The sequence below is a fragment of the Nansenia antarctica genome (genome assembly GCF_963989245.1).
Source record: "Nansenia antarctica genome assembly, chromosome: 1".
Classification (NCBI taxonomy): domain Eukaryota; kingdom Metazoa; phylum Chordata; class Actinopteri; order Argentiniformes; family Microstomatidae; genus Nansenia; species Nansenia antarctica.
Window position 1 is genome coordinate 101,826,971 of NC_137674.1, and position 20,795 is coordinate 101,847,765.

The window sequence follows — 20,795 nt, forward strand, 5'->3', positions numbered from 1 at the left end:
TTTCTCTATATAACGACGTCGATCATTGATCGGCAATGACACTATATAATAGTTTGCCTAACTGGCCATCGGATTTGGGCTCCTAATATCTAAAAAGCACTACGGTTTTCTTATTTTATCGGATTAAAGTGGCAAAGACCAGAAATTTCCATTGACCGCCAATCAAACTTCTCCACTTCTATCACCCAAAAAGGGGCGTGGACATGACGGGAGAGCAAAGTACCCGGATGCGTTTGAATTGCATAGTTTGAATTTTGTCAGCTGTAAAGCGGATGCGTTTCCTAGAACATGTAAATGCAATTGCGTATCACATGCATTACAATTTGAATATTGACTCAAATAACGCAGGCAAAAGTGGCAAATGAATATGCTATTTTGGTATTGCATAATTTTGGGATTGCATAGTCATTTGCACATTTGAATGAACTTTTGAATTTTGTCAGCTACAAAGCAGCGCATGACTTTGAAAATTAAATGTCAAATGGCTTTGCATTATAATTGTAATATTGACAGCGAATGTGCACATCAGGTACATGAAAATGAAAATGCAAATCATTAGAATTGCATTTGAATTTGAATATTGTCTGAAAGAATGCATGCAAAAGTGGAACATGCAATTGCAATCTCATATTGCATTAGCATTTGCATTTAGTCTACTAAACAATGTGTCAATTGCGTCGAAAGCTATATATATATTATAATGACTACCTGCACACTACCTGATTACTTGAACACTATCTGACGACTACTTGACTTCCTGTACTGTATCATATCTGTACTATATTGCATATTGTATGATATTGCATTTCATCTCATTGTAACCTGCACAGCATTTTGCACTACTGTTCTACTGCAGTACGACTGGTCCCACTGTAGTATGACTACCATCACTTTATCACTTTATTACCTTATTCTACCTTTTTTATTACTTACCTGAATTATTTTACTTTATTCTATTATTGTTTTGTATCCTGCTGCAATGCCAATGTCGAAGAGCCTAAGAATCCTACTCTCGTGTGCCCACATTGGATGTAATAAAAGCAATTCTGATTCTCATTCTTTACGTTTTATTTGGATAGTACTATCTATCAATACATCATCGACAATCTATCAACAGACCACTGCATAACACATGTTTGCTCTAGCCTAGATCCCTAGCCATATCACACCTTTAATTTTGCTGCTGTACATTTTCCTACAGTGACCTCATGAGTACACCGGTGGGACAGTACATGTACTCATCGAAGTGTGTATCATTTCACCAGTCATATTATCAATCACTTAATCATTAGCCTATTTGGAGTATATGTTTATATTCTGATACCTGACACCTGATTCTGAATATGACTCCATCCAAATGACCAGTATAGAGACAATTGAAAGTGTTTGACAGATTGTGTGTGTGTGTGTGTGTGTGTGTGTGTGTGTGTGTGTGTGTGTGTGTGTGTGTGTGTGTGTGTGCGCGTGTGTGCGTGTGCGCGTGTGCGTGTGTGCGTGTGCGCGCGCGCGCGTGTACGTGTGTGACATGTGGAGATAGGTGGGTTTGCCCTCCTGGGTTTGAGAGGGCGTTCGTCATCATGTGACCCGTCAGTACTAATTGATATCAGCGCTTGTCCGGCTGTGGCAACTGCGGCCAGACGGCTCTCGGGTCGAGGAAACAACAGGGGCAAGCGTGAGAGAGAGAGAGTCAGAGAGAAGCAGTGAAACTTACTTAATTAACACAGGTCAAATCAATAATTCCATTATTCGAGTCAAAATAACGTAAGGATATTGCAAGGAAATTACACGCAGTGAATCTGAGGAATACACGACCGCCAGGATGACCCAAATAGAGACAACGGTGCATTATGATAACGGCTTCGACGATGAGTATGATTACATGACACAAGAGGATGAATGGGACAGGGACATGCTGCTTGATCCCGCCTGGGAAAAACAGCAGAGGAAGGTAAGTCAAGAGAAGACGACTTAACCGCTAACAAAAAACATGTAACTTTAAATAATTGATTAGGAGCGTGATTGATTTGGACGACACATCAGTATTGATTTGTGTTATGGAATAACATTATTAATGTAATTTTAATTATTATAATTATTATAATTATAATTTTATATTCAGTGAGCTCAGATGTGTTCACTTCGTTTCGAATTCCTAGTATTGCTCTGAACCGGGGTCTGTCTTGGCTCCGGTGGACGGGGGGATATTGACAGACGGATGTGGTGGGTACCATCTAACAATAGCCCCCCAATGAGCGCCTCTCGAGACTGTTGCCATTCCACTGATACGCGTGGAATGCGAACTGTCAACAGATGCTTCTAACACATGATGACGTCCTTGGGATTAGAATGGATGCTATATCTAAATTTAACCTCCGGGCCAAAAGGCATTATAGTGGGTTAATCCAGTGTCCTTGGGAGTGGAATGCTTTTGTTTATAGAGACCAGACCACACACAATATTGGACTGTGCGTCTCAATATAGGCCTGGCCCCGGAGCTCTGTCAATTGATGCCATACACTGCAGTTTATCTGTCCCTCCAGAAAAGTTATATCATCATACAAGCCGCATAGAGCTGTCTAGGCCTGTTATTGGCCTAGACCACAGATGCACCACAGATGTTTATTTTAAGGATATTTAATAACACATAAATAGGTCTATATGAAAAGTACACACACCCTGGCAATATAATCTTGTAGTTGAAAGGAGTTGGGATTTGTTCGCAGTATTGAGGCATGCTCACCAGGTTCTCTGGCGTCTTAAGGAGAGCTCTAAATTAGCGCCCCCTAAGCGTAGGCTATCCCACAACCTCAATCTCATTAGCTACTCACAACCACAGAAGAAGAGGTAGAAACGTGACTTTCCTTATGTAAGACCTGCTGGCAGCATGCCCTGTGTGGGACTGTCCTTACCTGTGGGTGTGGGACACATACCAACTACCCCAGGCCATGCCAGGTGGATCACCTAACTCAACCTGCATGGTGAGGTTGAATGGAGGTTGTTTAGTCAAAGACTGGAAACAGTTGAAGGTCTGGTCTGGTCCATGGGAGGCTGGTGAAGGTAGAAGTCGGAGGACGGGCTCATTGTAATGCATGGTATTATTCTATTATTAATAATTCGAAGGATTTCTACCTTCCCTTCCCTTGCCTCGACTGGTCTGAGTTATTATACGGTATTGCCAAACCACTGATGCATCGTTCCCCACCTCTCATCCAGACACGGTGGCACACATTTAGATACTAGATACTACTTTTGAGACTTTCCACACAGACCCAAAGGCATCAGCTACTTCAATAGCTAATAGGGGTGGTCCTCATTGGACATGATTCATGAATATATTTAGCCCTGATCGTCAGGGGTGGGGTGGGGTGGGGTGGGGCTAGGCCTGGGATCTAGAGGGCCAGCCAATTTTTTTGTTTTTTTCAACGAGGTGCAACAGTTCAATGTCACATCCACTTTGGTCTCTTTTGTCATGTGGAATTCCAGCCTTTGTTCCAAAGCCTCTAATATTCCTATTTTAGAAAGGCTTTCCAGCAAGGCAGCCCCTCCAGCCCCCCCCCCCCCCCCCTACAGCGCGGCTGTATTAACCCACAGACCTCGGGGGGACGAGGCTCTGTAAGAACTTAAGATTCTTAATGGCCGTAGGATCACTCTGCCAGTAACTCTCTGTGTGGACTGGAACACACTGAAGCATCCACTGTGTTTACAGTATACAGTTCTGGAGATATGGACCTTTATATCCCCTGCTGTAGACCATTTACCGTCTGTGATACAGCCTAGAATACATTAATGCATTTTGTTCAACCTTTATACAGTTGAATACAGCTAGATCTGAAAGGGCAGGGGAAATGAAAGTACTGTAAAATGGCAGAAGCTGAACTTTGATTATTTTCATTTATTTCTGAGGCTTTAAGTAAACAGTGGGATACAGTGGCTTCTCCTGTTCATATAAAACTCTACAGACACAGTAGGCTACGTGTGACATTTCTGGTCATCTTGATTATGAGTTTAAATGTTTCTCCCTGTCTCTTATCGTGAGGTCCACCAGAGCAGGCTAAATTTAACGCATTATATCGACTGGAATGCGCGCTGTGGTCTGCACAGGGCTTTCATCTGTACAGTGTTGATCGCCTGTGGCCTGGGTTCGCTATGGAGAAACTTAAATATAAACATGGGAGAGAGGGATCCCGTCTAAATGTGTGCAAAGGGATACGACACAAATCATATGACATAAACCGTATAGCATTATTATCGTATAATATAATAATTGTTAAAAAATGAATGTGTGTGCTCCAATATGCCTACACCTGCTGGACATTAATCTTTGAAAATATTTAGTACAGTAGCTTACTGATAGGAGGAGCAGGAGATGCGCTTAGAAACAAAGGGCTTTACTGACCCTTAATAATAGGTTAACCTCAGTATGTGGCACCATACAGAGAACTGTCATCACCATAGTAGGCTGTCCATTATAAGGCCTGCTGAGCTCCTACCTTACATATTTATCACCAGAACACAATTCTAAACCTTTTGGAATGCTTGGGCCCTAGTGAACCAATAGGGTTGAACGACCTTCCTCAGACCAGCTCACAATGAAGTCCCACACCAATCAGGGTCTTACAAAATCCTAATGGTTTACAGTCATCTGAGGGAACTGCGAAAGTGCTTTAATCGTTTATAGACAGATACTATAACATTAGCATTTTGGCTAATGACAGGAATGACTGTTTTCTCTGTAGACGTTCACAGCCTGGTGTAACTCCCATCTGCGGAAAGCCGGGACGCAGATTGAGAACATCGAGGATGACTTCAGGAATGGCCTCAAACTCATGCTTCTCCTGGAAGTCATATCAGGTACAGTATTAAGAGGCTTTAAATTATTAGATTAAATTATTAATCGCGATCATGGCTTCTTACTGTCTATCCTTGCTATGTTGTTTATTCAGAAAGATAACTTACAGTACATTGTTGTGATCCTTGCATAAAATATCACATATATTTTGTATGTATGCCCTTGTAGCCATGGAACACAATAGTCAATAGTCGATTGCTTGGTGATATTGAGGGTTGGGTAGTACCACATCAGGGGAGGCTGGGGAAGGTAGAAATCAGAGGACACATGTTTGATACCATTCCTCATTACATTCCATGCAATACAATGAGCCCGTCCTCTGATTTCTACCTCCATCAGCCTCCCCTGGTACAGATACAGTATATTATAATGTACTAACTAAATGATTGACATCATTGGGTTGTTGTTAAACATCGATCATCTGATGTCTGGTCTGTCTCCAGGTGAGAGGTTACCCAAGCCTGACAGAGGGAAGATGCGTTTTCACAAGATAGCCAACGTCAACAAAGCCCTGGACTACATCACCAGCAAAGGAGTGAAACTTGTCTCAATTGGAGCTGAAGGTAATCTTTTATTACTCCAGAACAGTTCAGAGTACTCCAGACTGATCAGATAGCAAATCGTTAGCCTCATAGCATAATTGCCTAAGTCATATTTTGTGTATTCTTTTTTACATATATATATGTCTCGACTAACCACAAGTGAAGCATGACTTATGCAATCATGCTATGAGGCTAACAAAATGCAGTATCTTTTTTGATCCATAGAGCAGAACGTAATTCAAGTATCCCAGTCATTTACCCGTGTTACAAACTCCAAGTAGCCAGCTACCTGTAAAAGCTATACTCGCCTAGTCTAGAGGGCCACGACTGCCTTGTGGTTCGGTTAACTAGTTTACATGTATGTTTTGACTTGAGTTGTAAGAGTATGAGCCTGTATTGTCTAAACTGCGCTCCATACCTACTATATTTAACCTCATCAACCTTTATTCCTCACACCTGAATCTGAAGCTTTTCAGTGTGTTGTTTCATGGAGAGTCAACAGGATGTGATGTCATCTGAGTGTTTCCTTTGCAGAGATTGTGGACGGGAATGTTAAGATGACTCTTGGAATGATCTGGACCATCATCCTCCGCTTCGCCATCCAGGACATCTCTGTGGAAGGTAAGATAGGACAACAGCAAAACCAAGATGGTGTCCCTCTCTTGAATGTTGACCCCGAAGTTTATCTCAATTCCAATCCCTTGTTGAATGCATACAAGTCACAGGTGAGGATAATGGACCAGGGGAGGCTGGTGGAGGTAGAAATCGGAGGACAAGCTCATTGTAATGCATGAAATGGAATGATACCATGATACCATCCTCATCCGATTTCTACCCCCACCAGCCTCCACTGCTGTTGACAAAACATTTCTCTCTCCTTGACAGAAACCTCTGCAAAAGAAGGCCTTCTCCTGTGGTGCCAGAGAAAGACTGCCCCCTACAGGAACGTTAACGTCCAGAACTTCCACGTTAGGTGAGCAGTCATTTTTCAAACTTCATGTAGGTATGTATTCTGTATGGGAATACAGTTGAATAATAAAGTTGCACATATTGACGAAAGCTTCATGATTCTTCCATTAACGTGAATATAAAATGTACACAAATACAGTACTCAAATACAGTTTTGACATGCATGTTAAAAGGCAGGGGAGGCTGATGGAGGTAGAAATACAACCTTATTATAATGCTTTGAATCCTCATTCCATTCTATGCATTACAATAAGCCCGTCATTTACATTTTAGACATTTAGAAGATGCTTTTATCCAAAGCGACTTACAACAAGTACATTTGTCTAAGTGAATAAGTAATAAGTAGGTGAATCATCTATACAACAGTCATCATAAGAAAAACAAATATATGCTAGGACCAGGGGATATTAGCAGTCACAATTCTAGAAGAAGGAAGAATTTTATTTTTATTTTTATTTTTTATTATTTTATTATTATTTACAGTGGAGAAACAGGGGGGTAGTGGGGATGAGAGGCCTTCATGAGGGACAGTCAAAATGTAGCCTGAAGAGTCTCCGATTTCTACCTCCTCCGATTTCTACCTCCACCAGCCTCCCCTTGTTAGGAGGAGGGTCCTATTAGGTTAGCAGTCGATGCCTCCCTTAAGTGTCATGTCTGTCTGACCTTTGTCCCGTCCCATTGGTTCTCTTTGTCATGTCCCCCCTGGTTCTCTTTGCCCGCTGGTGAAGCTGGAAGGATGGACTGGCCTTCTGTGCCCTGATTCACAGACACAGGCCCGACCTCATCGACTACGCTAAGCTCAACAAGGTCTCTGGTGTGGCCCGATGACTAACCAGGAATGCTCTCAGTGTGTCATAAAACACTAACAGAGCTCTATCAGTCACAGTCTTTTTTCCACAGCGTGAATCTATTGACACTATTAACAGGAAGTGGCGTGCCGACATCCATAGTCCTTTATCCCTGTTTATATGTCCACTCACCTCATCTCTCCTTTACTGACGTGTGCGTTCCCTTCCTTACTGACATGCTGTCACGGTTCTTGTTGTCTTGGTGGTGAAAAGCTGGAGGGACGGCCTAGCGTTCTGTGCCCTCATCCATAGGCAAAGACCTGACCTGCTCAACATTCGCTCTCTGAAGGTATCGTAGGTACTGCACGGTGTTTAGACTAAGAGTAGAGTAGACTAGAGTCTTCTGTACAGTAGTCGACTTTTAGGTTCTTTGTGTAGATTGACTGTGAAAGGTGTGTGTTAAGTTGACTGAGAAGGCACAGTGAGTAGCAGTAGGCTGTACTAGGCTTAGCCTTGTGGAACAGGGGAGGCTGGTGGAGGTAAGACTTTGGGAGATGGGTTAATTGATTTGCATGGAATGGGATGAGGAATGGTATCAAATACATTTGATACCCTTTCTTGTTCCATTCCGTGTATTACAAAGAGCCCATCCTCCGATTTCTACCCCCACCACCAGTCTGCACTGTAGTCCACTGGGTCACTCCTCCAGTGTGTTGGCTAGGAGGATGTAGCTATTGTGCCGGGTTCAGTCCAGTAGACTGTGTTTACATGCCTATACTATCACGTTAATGAACTAGCCTTTAAGCAGGGTTTCTGTTCAGTGTATAGAATATATAGAGCTACCTCTAATGATGATTGACAGCTCCATCTCCATTGTAATGACCCTCTAAACAGGGTGAAGTAACTCAGCCTGCTCTCTCAGTTATGCGTTTCCCTAGAGACTAAAGGGAGTCAGTTCTGCCCTTGAATAAATGCCGAAATGTGAGCCAAGTCCCAGGAGAGCCTGGGCTTTACCTCAGCTATGTCTGGCAGATATCCTAGCTGGTTATAAGGGCAATTTACTCAGTACTGCTGGGGGAATAGATGTGGAAAATGATGAACCCTGTAGCATTTGTCAGCAAAAATCACAAAACAAAACAACAAGCGCACATACTGTACGAGCACATGCAAGCACAGACACACACACACACGCACACACACATGCGCAAACACACGCATACGCTCGCACACGCTCGGAACACACACCCGACACACAGTGTTCCCAGACAGGCCATGTTAGCTGTCGTGTCTGGCTCCAGGTGAGTGGGCCCACTAAGCCTCGAGTGTTAGCCCGCTGGAATAGCTCTGTCGGGAACAGACCCACCCCCAAACACACACACACACACACGCGTGTGCGCACACACACACACACACACACACACACACACACACACACACACATCCAGCCCTGATCTAAGCTGCAGCTGCCCCTGTTCTGTAATGCCCCATCCCTGGCGTCAAGAGGTGCAGGCTTAGGACAATACCAGCGGCATGAGTCCCTTTCCCCACTAAACACACTGACTCACCCTGCCCCATTACTGGGGATAATGAGACCCTCACCTGTTTGCTTCATCCATCACCGTGTGCAGGGGAGTTAGTGGACTGCTCTCAAATCATTTAGACGTGTTTTCTCAGGTCAGATCTCTATCTTTGTAATTTGAACCCAAATTAATCACTTTCCAATGGTGTACTAAAACACTTCATGAAATGTAGGGGGTTGTTTTTTTTCCTTAATAAGGAAGGGCCCACCCACATGCAGTATATATTTTAAAAGGTAGTATTTCCTTGCCATACAGTATTGTTGAAATATTTTCAACAATATTGACTCATCATCCATTTAGATATGTTTTGAGGGGTGACATGTTCTTTCCCATGTGTTATTGCTCTTGTTAAGTGACGATGTGTTTCCCTTCAGGATGATCCTATGGGCAACCTGAATCTGGCCTTCGAGATCGCAGAGAAACACCTGGACATTCCAAAGATGCTGGACGCAGAAGGTATGTAACAAACAAAAGATGCGTACAAATCTCCACAAGCATCCTCCTCTCTCCTCTTAATGAAAACATACACAATTGAATGATCAATAAAGTGATATTTATACAGGGATAATGAGACTATGGAAGAGTGATAATATCTGAGTCCCCTCTGCCTGGTCTTCCCACACAGACATAGTAGGCACAGCCAGGCCGGACGACAGGACTATTATGACCTATGTGTCCAGTTTCTATCACATGTTTGCAGGGGTACAGAAGGTGAGGGCACATTGATGCTGTCGTGTACTACTTGGTGTAGTGTACATCTCCCCCCCCCCCCCCCTCCCACCCTCGATGATCTGGTCTTATCCTTTCATAGAATCCGTGACTATGGCTTTTCAGATTGCACTTTTTATTTGTTTTGCCCAGGGCCCATTATTGAGGTAGAAATCGGAGGACAGGCTCATTGTAATGCATGGAATGGAATGGAATGAGGAATGGTATCAAATGCGTCCTCCGATTTCTACCTCTACTAGCCTCTCCCGATCTCCGAGTATGAGTGCTGTTCTAGGATCAGTTATGCCTTTTGAATAAAACGATTTGAGACATCCTACTAGATTAGTACTTCCACTCAGTGCTGTGTGAATACGGGCCCAGGACTATCGTTAGCTTAGCGTGAAGACTAGCCCAGGGCTAACTTACCCTTGTTTCACCATTCGCTTTTGTCAGCATTAGGCTAAGCCAAACTATTGCTGTGTGAAAAGCCCTGTAGAGCACCACCACCCTCCCCCTCCTGGGCTAGGTGTGTCCCAGTCCATCCCAGTGCTCTTGTGCGTCCTCTCTCCTCCATCAGTGCCATTTCCTGTCCTCCGTTACCCTCCCCTCTGTCCCTCCCTCCTTCCTTCCCCTCTGTAGACATCGTCAACACCCCCAAGCCTGACGAGAGAGCTATCATGACCTATGTGTCCTGCTTCTACCATGCTTTTGCTGGAGCAGAACAGGTATACAGCAGTGAATGGACTTTGTGAATGGGGAGTCTGTTGATGAAGTTACCCCCCTTCCTAAATACTCTATGACTGCCTTATCTCAATGCTTCACGATTGAATGAAGGAATGATTTGTGACGTTTGCATGACTTTAGTATTAGAAACACGGTAGCCGACTTGAATGGTTTGACTTCAGCTGGGCAGGGCCCCCCCCCCCTCCCTCACCTCACCTCCCCTCCCTCCCCAACAGGCAGAGACGGCGGCTAACAGGATCTGTAAGGTGCTGGGGGTCAACCAGGAGAACGAGAAGCTGATGGAGGAGTACGAGAGGCTGGCCAGCGAGGTGAAGCATACACTCTGCAGCTCTCCTACTAGTGAACTGTTGTCTCACTTTTGAAGGAGAGAAACACCCACTAGTCATGTCAGGAGAAACAGGGTTGTATAGAATACTAAAGACATGGCTTAGATTTGGTTTTAATTTTAACAGATGCTGTGCAGTGTACAGTAGCAGAAACAAGTATTATTCTCCCCCCCCCCCCAGCTGCTGGAGTGGATCCGCCGGACCACACCATGGCTGGAGAACCGGACCCCGGAGAAGACCATGGTGGAGATGCAGAGGAAACTGGAGGACTTCAGGGACTACCGCCGCATGCACAAGCCCCCCAAGGTGCAGGAGAAGTGCCAGCTGGAGATCAACTTCAACACCCTGCAGACCAAGCTCCGCATCAGCAACCGGCCCGCCTTCATGCCCTCCGAAGGGAAGATGGTGTCTGTAAGTGTGGCCAATAGCATCCCAGTGAGAAGAAACGAACGTAAATCTTGCGTTTTAATCCAGGTCATTTATTACTAAATCATACAGTTTCTGCCTTTGGTTATAAATGAACTGAATCTAATGTATCATTTGTGACAGTAACATCTAACTGCATGTTTAGCACATCACAACTTGCTGATAGAACATCAACATGCTAAAAACACCTAACTACACATAATTAGATGATCACACAGTGCTTGCTTTTGAACACGTCCTAAAATGTAAGTTTGTTTACAAGCCATGTATCACTTACCCAGTAGCCTATGGCAGGCGAGACAGTGAATCCAATTCACAAATTATAAATAATTAGTGATCCTAAAACGGTTGTTTGTTATATCAAATGCACTTGATATAACACTCTTCAACACTTCATCTTTTGTAATATGCAAAAAAACGGAAAACACATTTTAAAAATGAATTAAAAAGAAGCTTTTTTCTCACTTGCACGACTTGAGAATTGCCAACATGTGGCCCTTTTTACCAAACCGTGTCACATTTGATCCATTAAGATTTTCTATGGAGAATTATTTATGAGGATTCAGCACTCAACCATTTATCCTAGACAGAATCTTTGAGTGAATATGGCTTGTTGTGTGTAGGACATAGCCAGCGCATGGCAGGGTCTGGAGGGGGCTGAGAAGGGCTTTGAGGAGTGGCTCCTCTCAGAGATCCGCAGGCTGCAGAGGCTCGACCACCTGGCTGAGAAGTTCCGTCAGAAGGCCACCACCCACGAGACCTGGGCTAATGGTCAGTCTGAGCTATTACTTGTCTGTGTGTCTGCCTGTCAGATGTCCACTAAGTCTACATTCAGTACCTACTCTGTCTCTGTCTAACTGTCTATCTGGTCTCACTGTCTGTCTCCCCCCCCCCTTTCTTTCGCTCTCTTTCTCTCTCTCTCTCGGTCTCTCTTTCTGTGTGTGCGTTTGTGCGTGCATATGTGTCCGTGTGTGTGCGCGCGTACGTATGTGTGTGTGCAACCTCTCAGATAAAGAGCAGATCCTCACTCAGAAGGACTACGAGTCTGCCACCCTGACAGAGGGGCGAGCGCTGCTACGGAAACACGAGGCCTTCGAGAGTGACCTGGCCGCCCACCAGGACCGGGTGGAGCAGATCGCCGCCATCGCCCAGGAGCTTAAGTACACACTCTTCCTCTCTCACCATGACCCTTCACACACCCACCCTCCCACTCTCTCGCCCATTATAGCCCTCTCAGCTCTGGGGGTCAGTTGCCTAAAAGCTTTGTAGCTTAAGTAGTACTTTATTTCCCCACCAGACAACTCAGTTGCAAAGCCACAAGAGAGTAACAATTGTAAAATCAATGTTTGCAGGTCAATCTTCTGTGTAATAAGTTATGGAAAAATCGGGAGATCTGGTACCTCTTAGACCCATGCGCCCATTGGTTTGATCATTAAAACGTTCATCTGGATCTGAAAAAAACAGACTCGGGTTGAGTTCCAGTTATCTACTGTATGCCTCTTCCCAAAGTGTTTACTTTAACTCATGGATATAAAAGGATCAGAAAGAAATCTGATGCAAACTCAGAAAGATCAGAAAGAAATACAGCTGCACACTTTTGCTCAAATGCAAATTATTTAATTAGCCGATGTTTCGGCAGCAAGCTGCCTTCTTCAGGCTTTCAAACAATCCAAACTCCCTATCACTCATAAGACAGGTGTGTATCTAACGGCACTTGTGTTCCCTGGGGTGTTGTGCAGTGAGCTGGACTACCATGAAGTGGCAGCTGTCAACCTGAGGTGTCAAAGCATCTGTGACCTCTGGGACCAGCTGGGGACCCTTACCCAGAAGAGGAGAGAGGCCCTGGAGGTGAGGATGATGGTTATTGGTAAGGCTAGGGGTCTGAGGGGTAACAACACTAATTGATTAGGGCGGTGGAGGGGACTAATTGGACTACCCACTAAGCTTGCTGACCCAGATTTTTAAATGTTATTTAACTAAATTATTATTATACCTCTCACACAATTACAACATTAAACACAATCAACAGCTCTTCCAGTTGTGTGTGTGTGTGTGTGTGTGTGTGTGTGTGTGTGTGTGTGTGGAGGGGGCTATAAATGGACATACATATGGATGGGCCTATCCCCTATCTGGCTGGCAGATAGCCCACTGACATCGTCCTCTGAGCTGCTTTGATCCACTCTGTGTGAAGGCCCAGAACGAGGCCTGGGGTTAGGCTGATTGACATGGCCTCCTGTGTGTCACACTCTCCCAGGTTCCTAATCCACCAAGATCATCATGCCAAACTCAGGGGTCGACAGGGTCACGTCAATGTGATGCATCCTGGGATTAGTAGTCCAAACAAGTGATAGCAGCATGTTGGTTTTAGGATTGTCAGTGACATGCATGACAAGTGTGTGTTCCTTTTGAACCTATGGCTTTCAGAGGACAGAGAAACTGCTGGAGACCATTGATCAGCTGTTCCTGGAGTTCGCCAAGAGGTCAGCGCCATTCAACAACTGGATGGAGGGAGCCATGGAGGACCTGCAGGATATGTTTATAGTGCACACCATCGAAGAGGTCCAGGTAGGTTAAGCGCACGCACACACACACACACACACACACACACACACACACACACACACACACACACACACACACACACACACACACACACACACAGTAGGCCTCACAGTTGTACAGTAAAACCAGGATCTTGACCTCCTGTGATAGGTCATATTAAAGGTGCACATGACTATTGTAAGATGGTTGGTCATGGGATTGACAACTTCACTCTCTGGTTGGTTATGGTCATAGATCGTCTTCTCCTCCTCCTCCTCTCCTCCTCCTCTCCTTCTCTCTCCCCTTTCTCCCGTCCAGAGTCTGATCTCTGCTCATGAGCAGTTCAAGGCCACTCTTCCCGAGGCAGACTGTGAGAGACAGGCCATCGTGGGGATTCACAACGAGGTGCAGAAGATCTCCCTGAGTTACGGTGTCAAGGCTCACCTCACCAACCCCTACAGCACCATCTCGACTGAGGAGCTGCTCGCCAAGTGGGATAAGGTAGACACACACACACACACACACACACACACACACACACAGGCATGCATGTACACACACAGGCACACACACACACACACACACACACACACACACACAGGCATGCATGTACATACATACACACACACACACTTTTTTCCATACCGACAGTGTGACTTTCTGTTTCAGTCAGTCTACATGTCTATGTAATTCCTGTGTGATGATTGATGTCTCGGTCGTTCACGTGTGACCAGGTGAAGAAGCTGGTTCCCCAGAGAGAAGGGTCCCTCCAGGAGGAGCTGGCCTGTCAGCATGCTAACGAGAGGCTGAGGAGGCAGTTCGCTGCCCAGGCTAACCTCATCGGACCCTGGATACAGACCAGGATGGAGGTCAGGGGCGGCAGACACTTAGCTACGTACACTCTTCCAAAATGGCGAAGAGGTAGAAATCGGAGGACGAGCTCATTGTAATGCACGGAATGGAATGAGGAATGGTGTTTGATACCATTCCTCATTCCAGGTGTTTAATTTAATAATTTTGCCATTTAGCAGACGCTTTTATCCAAAGCGACTTACAATTACGAATTACAGGGACATTCCCCCTGGAGTAACTGAGGGCTAAGTGCCTTACCCAAGGGCACACTAGTAGTGGTGTGGCTTCAGGCGGGATTTGAACTCACAACCTTCCGATCCCAAGTCCAACTCACTATCCACTAGACCACCACTACCCCTGTTTGATGCCCATCCTCCGATTTCTACCACCACCAGCCTTCCTTGATCAAGACTGACCTAATATGAGTGTATAGACGCCGCTACGGAACAGGAACAGGCACAGGAAGTTGACGTCCCCGTGCGTACTATGTTCTCACAGGAGATTGGCCGCTGCGCTCTGGCGATGGGCGGGACCTTGGAGGACCAGATGACCCAGCTGAAGCAGTACGAGCACGTCATCGTTACCTACAAGCCCAACGTGGACAAGCTGGAGGGAGACCACCAGCTCATCCAGGAGTCCCTGGTGTTTGACAACAAGCACACCAACTACACCATGGAGGTACTGCTGCACCACAGAGACAGTGACCCCTGACCCCTGACCCCTGACCCTCTGGGCCATTGTGAGGCAGTCAGTCGTGAGGTTGAGAATCATGGTAGTGCATTTAGATGATTAAAGATTAAATAATAATAATAATAATAATAATAATAATGTAATTATTATTATTATTATCATTATCATTATCATTATTATTATTATTATTATTATTATTATTATTATTATTAAGATTACACATATTGGAACCAGTGTGTGTGGAAACCAACAGAAAGGTCTGAACTCATTTGAAAGTACTACTTCTATAAGTCTTCTGAATTTGTCAGTCGATTAAAACTATTAGTTTATTAATCTCATCTGTTCGATGAGTCTATTCATCTTTATATCCGTAATTTGAATACATATAGAATATGTTTAAGATGATTGAAAGAAATATGGACTAGGAAACATGAAAGCAGAAAGGGTGTTGTCGTTTATTTATCAAAGGTTTTCTCAGAATTTACAATGTCAGACGATATGGCAACATTGTTCTGAACTAGTGCATATCCTGTCTGCATTTTTGGCATACCGGTACATGGCTGACACCTGATCACCTTGTTTGTCTGTCTGTCTGCCTGTCTGACTTTCTGTCTTCTCTCTGCCCGTCTGTCTGTCTGTCTGCTTGTCTGTCTGTCTGCCTGCCTGCCTGCCTGCCTGTCTCTTTGTTTACCTGTCCGTCTGTCTGCCTGTCTGTCTGTCTGTCTGTCTGCCTGTCTGCCTGTCTGCCTGCCTGCCTGTCTCTCTGTTTACCTGTCTGTCTGTCTGTCTGTCTGCCTGTCTGTCTGTCTGTCTACTTGTCTGTCTGTCTGTCTGTCTGTCTGTCTGTCTATCTGTCTGTCTGTCTGTCTTGTCATCATGGTGACAGCACATCCGTGTGGGCTGGGAGCTGCTCCTGACCACCATTGCCAGAACCATCAACGAGATCGAGACCCAGATCCTGACCCGCGACGCCAAGGGCATCAGCCAGGAACAAATGCACGAGTTCCGCTCCTCCTTCAACCACTTTGACCGGGTACAGTAACTCCGCCCGCAGATCCTCCACTCCCACTTCATACTTGGGACTGGCATATCACACACACACTAAAGCCGCAGGGTTAACTCCAAACAATAGCAACGCTTAGGCCAAAGCATAACAAATTGATGGATTTGCACATAGCTGAGTCAATATATTCTCAGTAGATCTCCGGTTTACACAGTAGGCTTTGAGTAAAGTTGCCTTGGGATTGCTGTTTGCGTTTCATTTATTCAAGTCATCTGTGATACCGCTTTGCTTAATGCCAATATCAATATGAGATCATAACCTGCATGGTGTGTAAAGATTGTATAATAATACCGCTGACAATTAAACTTGTTCAATAACGTTGTTGATTTCCCATTCAGAAGCTGCATAAGGAAATAGGGGTAATAACCGATACTATCTGTATTGTAGTTACTAGCATTCTCAGCGGCTCTGTGGATATTGATAGTTAAGAATCAGTGGAGGCTGGTAGAAGCAGAAATCAGAGGTAGGGCTCATTGTAATGCATGAAATGGTATGAGGAATGATGTTTGATACCATTCCTTATTCCGTTCCATGCTTTATAATGAACCTGTCCTCCGATTTCTACCTCCACTAGCCTCCCATGTTAAGAATGTAGGCATATTGATCTTTGTCAGAGACATTCCTTATGAGATATCAGTGTTTTTTAAATTATTATTCCCATTGTTGTTGTGTCCCTATTAATCTATGAGCAAATAGACTATTATGTCTCACAGAGTGTAGGTTGCACTGCATGTGTGCTTGCGTGTGTGCATGTGACATCTCTGGACTAACACCTTTAAACCTGGCCTCAGGTGAGGAACCTACGCAGTGACGAGTTTAAGGCTTGTCTGATCAGCCTGGGTCATGTGGCCAATGGCAAGCAGGTACCCACCCTTACTGACCTCTAATCTTCCATGATCCTGATATGACCTGACCCTGACCCTCCCTGGCCGTAGATAAGGCTCCCTCCTTCCCCATTTAGAACGCCCTTAGTGAGTGGCAGCAGCTGTCTCCTGTGATTGGACAGTTCACTAAAGTGTATCTCCCTCTCTCTCCCCCCATGTCTTCTGTTGTCCCTATGTCAATGTCTGTGTCACAATGTGTCATGTGTATGTTTGGTTCATTTGATTTGTGATTGTGTGTACGATTGACTGTCTGTGTACTGTGTGCGTGTCCATCCATCTGGTGTGTGTGTGTGTGTCCATGTGTCTGTGTTAGCTGTGGTCTTCTCCTCTTCCTGATGTCTGTTGCTTCTACCATCCATCCATCTCGGGACCCCTCCCCTCTGTCCCCTCCTACTTCCTGTGCGGTGACCCCTCTCCCACCTATAGAAGAAGAATGGAGCGATGGATACGGATGACTTTAGGGCCTGTCTGATCTCCATGGGTTATGATTTGGTAGGGCTATACAGTCTGCTGCTAATGCAGAATTACATATTTGTCAAATATATAATATGTATGTTTACCCCTACCGAATGGTAAAGAATATGTGAATTAGTGTCTATGAATCAATAAGGAGTTATTCAAGAGTGCTGTTTCTTTTTCTCACTCTCTGTCTCTCTTTCTGTGTGTGTGTGTGTGTGTGTGTGTGTGTGTGTCTGTGTGTCTGTCTGTGTGTCTGTCTGTCTGTCTGTCTGTCTGTCTGTCTGTCTCTCTCTCTCTCTCTCACTGTGTGTGTGTGTCTCTCTCTCTCTCTCTCTCACACTGTGTGTGTGTGTCTCTCTCTCTCTCTCTCTCTCACACTGTGTGTGTGTGTCTCTCTCTCTCTCTCTCTCTCTCTCTCTCTCTCTCTCTCTCTCACACTGTGTGTGTGTGTCTCTCTCTCTCTCTCTCTCTCTCTGTCAGGGTGAAGTGGAGTTTGCCCGTATTATGATGCTGGTTGACCCCAGTGCCACTGGGATTGTTTCCTTCCAATCCTTTATTGACTTCATGACCCGGGAGACGGCCGACACAGACACCGCTGAGCAGGTCGTGGCTTCCTTCAGGATCCTGGCCGCAGACAAGGTGTGTGTGTGTGTGTGTGTGTGTGTGTGTGTGTGTGTGTGTGTGCGCGTGCGTGTGCGTGTGCGTGTGCGTGTGTGAGAGAGAAAATATAAATGTAAGAGATTGGTTGTTGCTGTGTTGTAAGTGACTGAACTGACATTGCTGCTAAAACAGACTTCTCTAAATATATATTTTCTCTTATCGTTGCCCCGCCCCTCCCCGCCCCTCCCCGCCACCCCCCGCCACCCCCCTCCCCGCCACCCCCCTCCCCGCCACCCCCCCTCCACAGCCGTTCATCCTGGTGGAGGAGCTGAGGAGGGAGCTCCCCCCTGACCAGGCTGAGTACTGCATCATGAGGATGCCCCCTTACAGCGGCTCAGGAGGACCACCAGGGGCACTGGACTACACCGCCTTCTCAACGGCCCTCTATGGAGAGAGTGACCTCTAATCCTGCAAGATGACACCTGCCCTATGAGTGACCTTTTGACCCCCCCCCCCCCCCCCCCCCCCCACCAGCACTGGATGAAATTTCCCAAACACACTGCGAATCCAAAGAGATGTTAGCCATGTTAGACTCACAATAGATTGATATTGTACATGTACCTTTACCGTGTGTGGCATACTAGTTGTTTCCCATTCTCATAACAGCTCTTCTATTATTCTGCAGTTCAAGTGAAGATATACAGTAGAACAACAGTTTTTGTTAGATTCTGCTAAGACATACATTAACATAATATGCCAGATAGAGTAGAGTGGCTGGTGGAGGTAGAATTCGGAGGAAGGGCTCCTTGTAATGCCTGGAATGGAATGAGGAATGATATCATGTCATTCCTCATTCCATTCCAGGCATTACAATGAGACCATCCTCCGATGTCTACCACCACTAGCCTCCCCTGGTAGAGTACTAGAGTGATGATGTGTTTGAAAGGTGTTTAGTTAACGAATTACAGTAGTGGCATTTAGCTGTGGAAGACAAAAGGAATCTAGCCTAATCATCATGTTTCCACATCTCCTTTCAGTGCCTATGATTAAGAAGATTTCAATGCTGGGATATTCTTTTCGCTCATGTCACATACAGCACAACACTTAAGTTAGATATTGACAGTCATAAAGTGTAGCACACTGATCTTTGTCAAGGCTTCTCTTATGCGGTATTGGTGTTGATGTAACCAAAATGTACTAGCGATATCATAGCACTTTGTGCCTGTTCTGTGCAATTGTTTCTCACATCACAATTAATTTACCCAAAACAAATAAAGATGTGTCTGAATGATTGATATAATTACAATGAGTTTACATTTAAGCATTTTCCTTATTTTTCAATTTGTCAAACATACAAAATGTTAAATGGTCTTCTCTCAGAACAAAAGGAGTTTGACCGCACCATATTGAAGAACTTTGCCTCTTTGGCCCTTATCGTTAATTGCCTTAGATCCAAATCGAATTCCTAACTTTGTATCAAACCTCAAAGAGGGTTTAGAAAGTTTATTTAATAGACTGCCACCCACAAAGCAATGCTTTCTCAGTTGAACCTGTGTTTTAGGGGAGGGAAAAGTGTATGCAGACCTTGTACTATTCAGTCCAAAGCAAATCTTTTGAGTGACAGTTTGAGACACTGTAGGGCAGTGTAATTTGTATTTGAAAACGAATCAATCCTTCAATAAACCCTTTTCATGTTTAAATCACCATTGTCTCTTTTTATTCACAATGTTTCATTTGCAAATGCAAAACATGTTCATATGCAAAACATTATGCTTACTATTTGAAAAACACACAGTGGGTACGATTGTTGTATGCTATTATTATTAATGCCTGTGTGGTGTTTTTTTTTTAAAATGTTGACATTTTTGAGTTAGTAATTTATAAAATACAAAGGTTCCATCCCTCAAAATATAATGGAATGTAAAAACGTTGACGCTCAATATCTCTGACCTGCCCTAAACGGAGATAGAACCTTATAATTCTAAACTCACGAATTGCCACGCGTAGCCAACGACAGTCTACATAAGTGTGGATGGACGGAGGAAACGAATACGCTTGACAACTGACCCAGGATCAGCGCTGCTACCTGCCAAGCACGCGCTCGCTGAACAATAATAAGGCGCGCGGCGCTGCAAGGTGAGTGAACGAGCGTCTGCCCGGGGTCCACTGACTCCTGCTGCTCACCGACTCAACTCAACCAGAGACGGAGAGTTTTATCCACAGTTTATTCTCTGACCCACCCAGGAGAGTTTTATCCAAAGTTTATTCTCTGACCCACCCAGGAGAGTTTTATCCAACGTTTATTCTCTGACCCACCCAGCACCTTTTGCAACACGGTCAGACATGGCTGAGACTGGAGAGAGCGAGGATGAAATTCAATTTCTACGTAGGGTAAGTACCTAGAAACGTATCACTGTATGGCGGAAAAAGAATAGGCTATGATTATTAACGGCAGAAACACCTGTTGTAGGTTAAACATGGTAGTCAAGATTCATTTTTAGGCCTATCTATAATCTATTTAAATAATATCACTAGTTCTCTGAAGTTTAAATTGAATTGTTTTTCATTTTATATTGTGAGTTTGTTTAGTCTCTTTGTCCCATCTCAATAATTTAACCATTCATTTGAGAGCAGGTAGGCTATAGTGTAAACGTCATTAATGTTTCAACTATGCTGCTTTATTTTTGTATTTAATTAGTTAGATTGAATTGAGTTAGATTGATTCAATTTCTTAAATGCTCCTAGTTGAATTCCCAATCCAATCATTCCAATAC

General features: G+C 44.6%; 2 protein-coding genes across 4 annotated transcripts in view; both read left to right on the top strand.

Moving 5' to 3' along the window:
• Positions 1 to 1,819: 1,819 nt before the first annotated feature.
• On the top strand, positions 1,820 to 18,487 carry actn2b (actinin, alpha 2b; the record flags this gene model as incomplete). Of its 3 annotated transcripts, none has more annotated exons than XM_080536171.1 (21): positions 1,820 to 1,948; positions 4,737 to 4,851; positions 5,293 to 5,412; positions 5,926 to 6,012; positions 6,277 to 6,364; positions 7,089 to 7,167; positions 9,103 to 9,184; positions 10,076 to 10,161; positions 10,396 to 10,488; positions 10,687 to 10,917; positions 11,556 to 11,703; positions 11,942 to 12,092; positions 12,672 to 12,780; positions 13,357 to 13,497; positions 13,792 to 13,974; positions 14,208 to 14,342; positions 14,824 to 15,003; positions 15,902 to 16,048; positions 17,389 to 17,454; positions 17,902 to 18,060; positions 18,329 to 18,487. In XM_080536171.1, 21 exons carry the CDS (start codon positions 1,820 to 1,822, stop codon positions 18,485 to 18,487), a joined length of 2,688 nt encoding a protein of 895 aa, XP_080392297.1. The 3 variants fall into 3 exon arrangements, with proteins under 3 accessions (XP_080392297.1, XP_080392296.1, XP_080392298.1); XM_080536170.1 differs by lacking the exon at positions 7,089 to 7,167 and adding an exon at positions 7,422 to 7,497 and having other exon boundaries at positions 17,389 to 17,512; positions 17,858 to 18,060; XM_080536172.1 differs by lacking the exon at positions 7,089 to 7,167 and adding an exon at positions 7,422 to 7,497.
• Positions 18,488 to 20,364: 1,877 nt separating this feature from the next.
• The window catches only part of LOC308155258 (ryanodine receptor 2-like), a gene marked incomplete at both ends in the record, with an annotated part of 76,705 nt that continues 76,274 nt past the window's right edge, over positions 20,365 to 20,795 (top strand). Inside the window, one exon of the mRNA XM_080528539.1 lies at positions 20,365 to 20,412. Within this exon, the coding sequence (XP_080384665.1) occupies positions 20,365 to 20,412 (48 nt within the window). The remainder of the gene's footprint in view (positions 20,413 to 20,795) is intronic.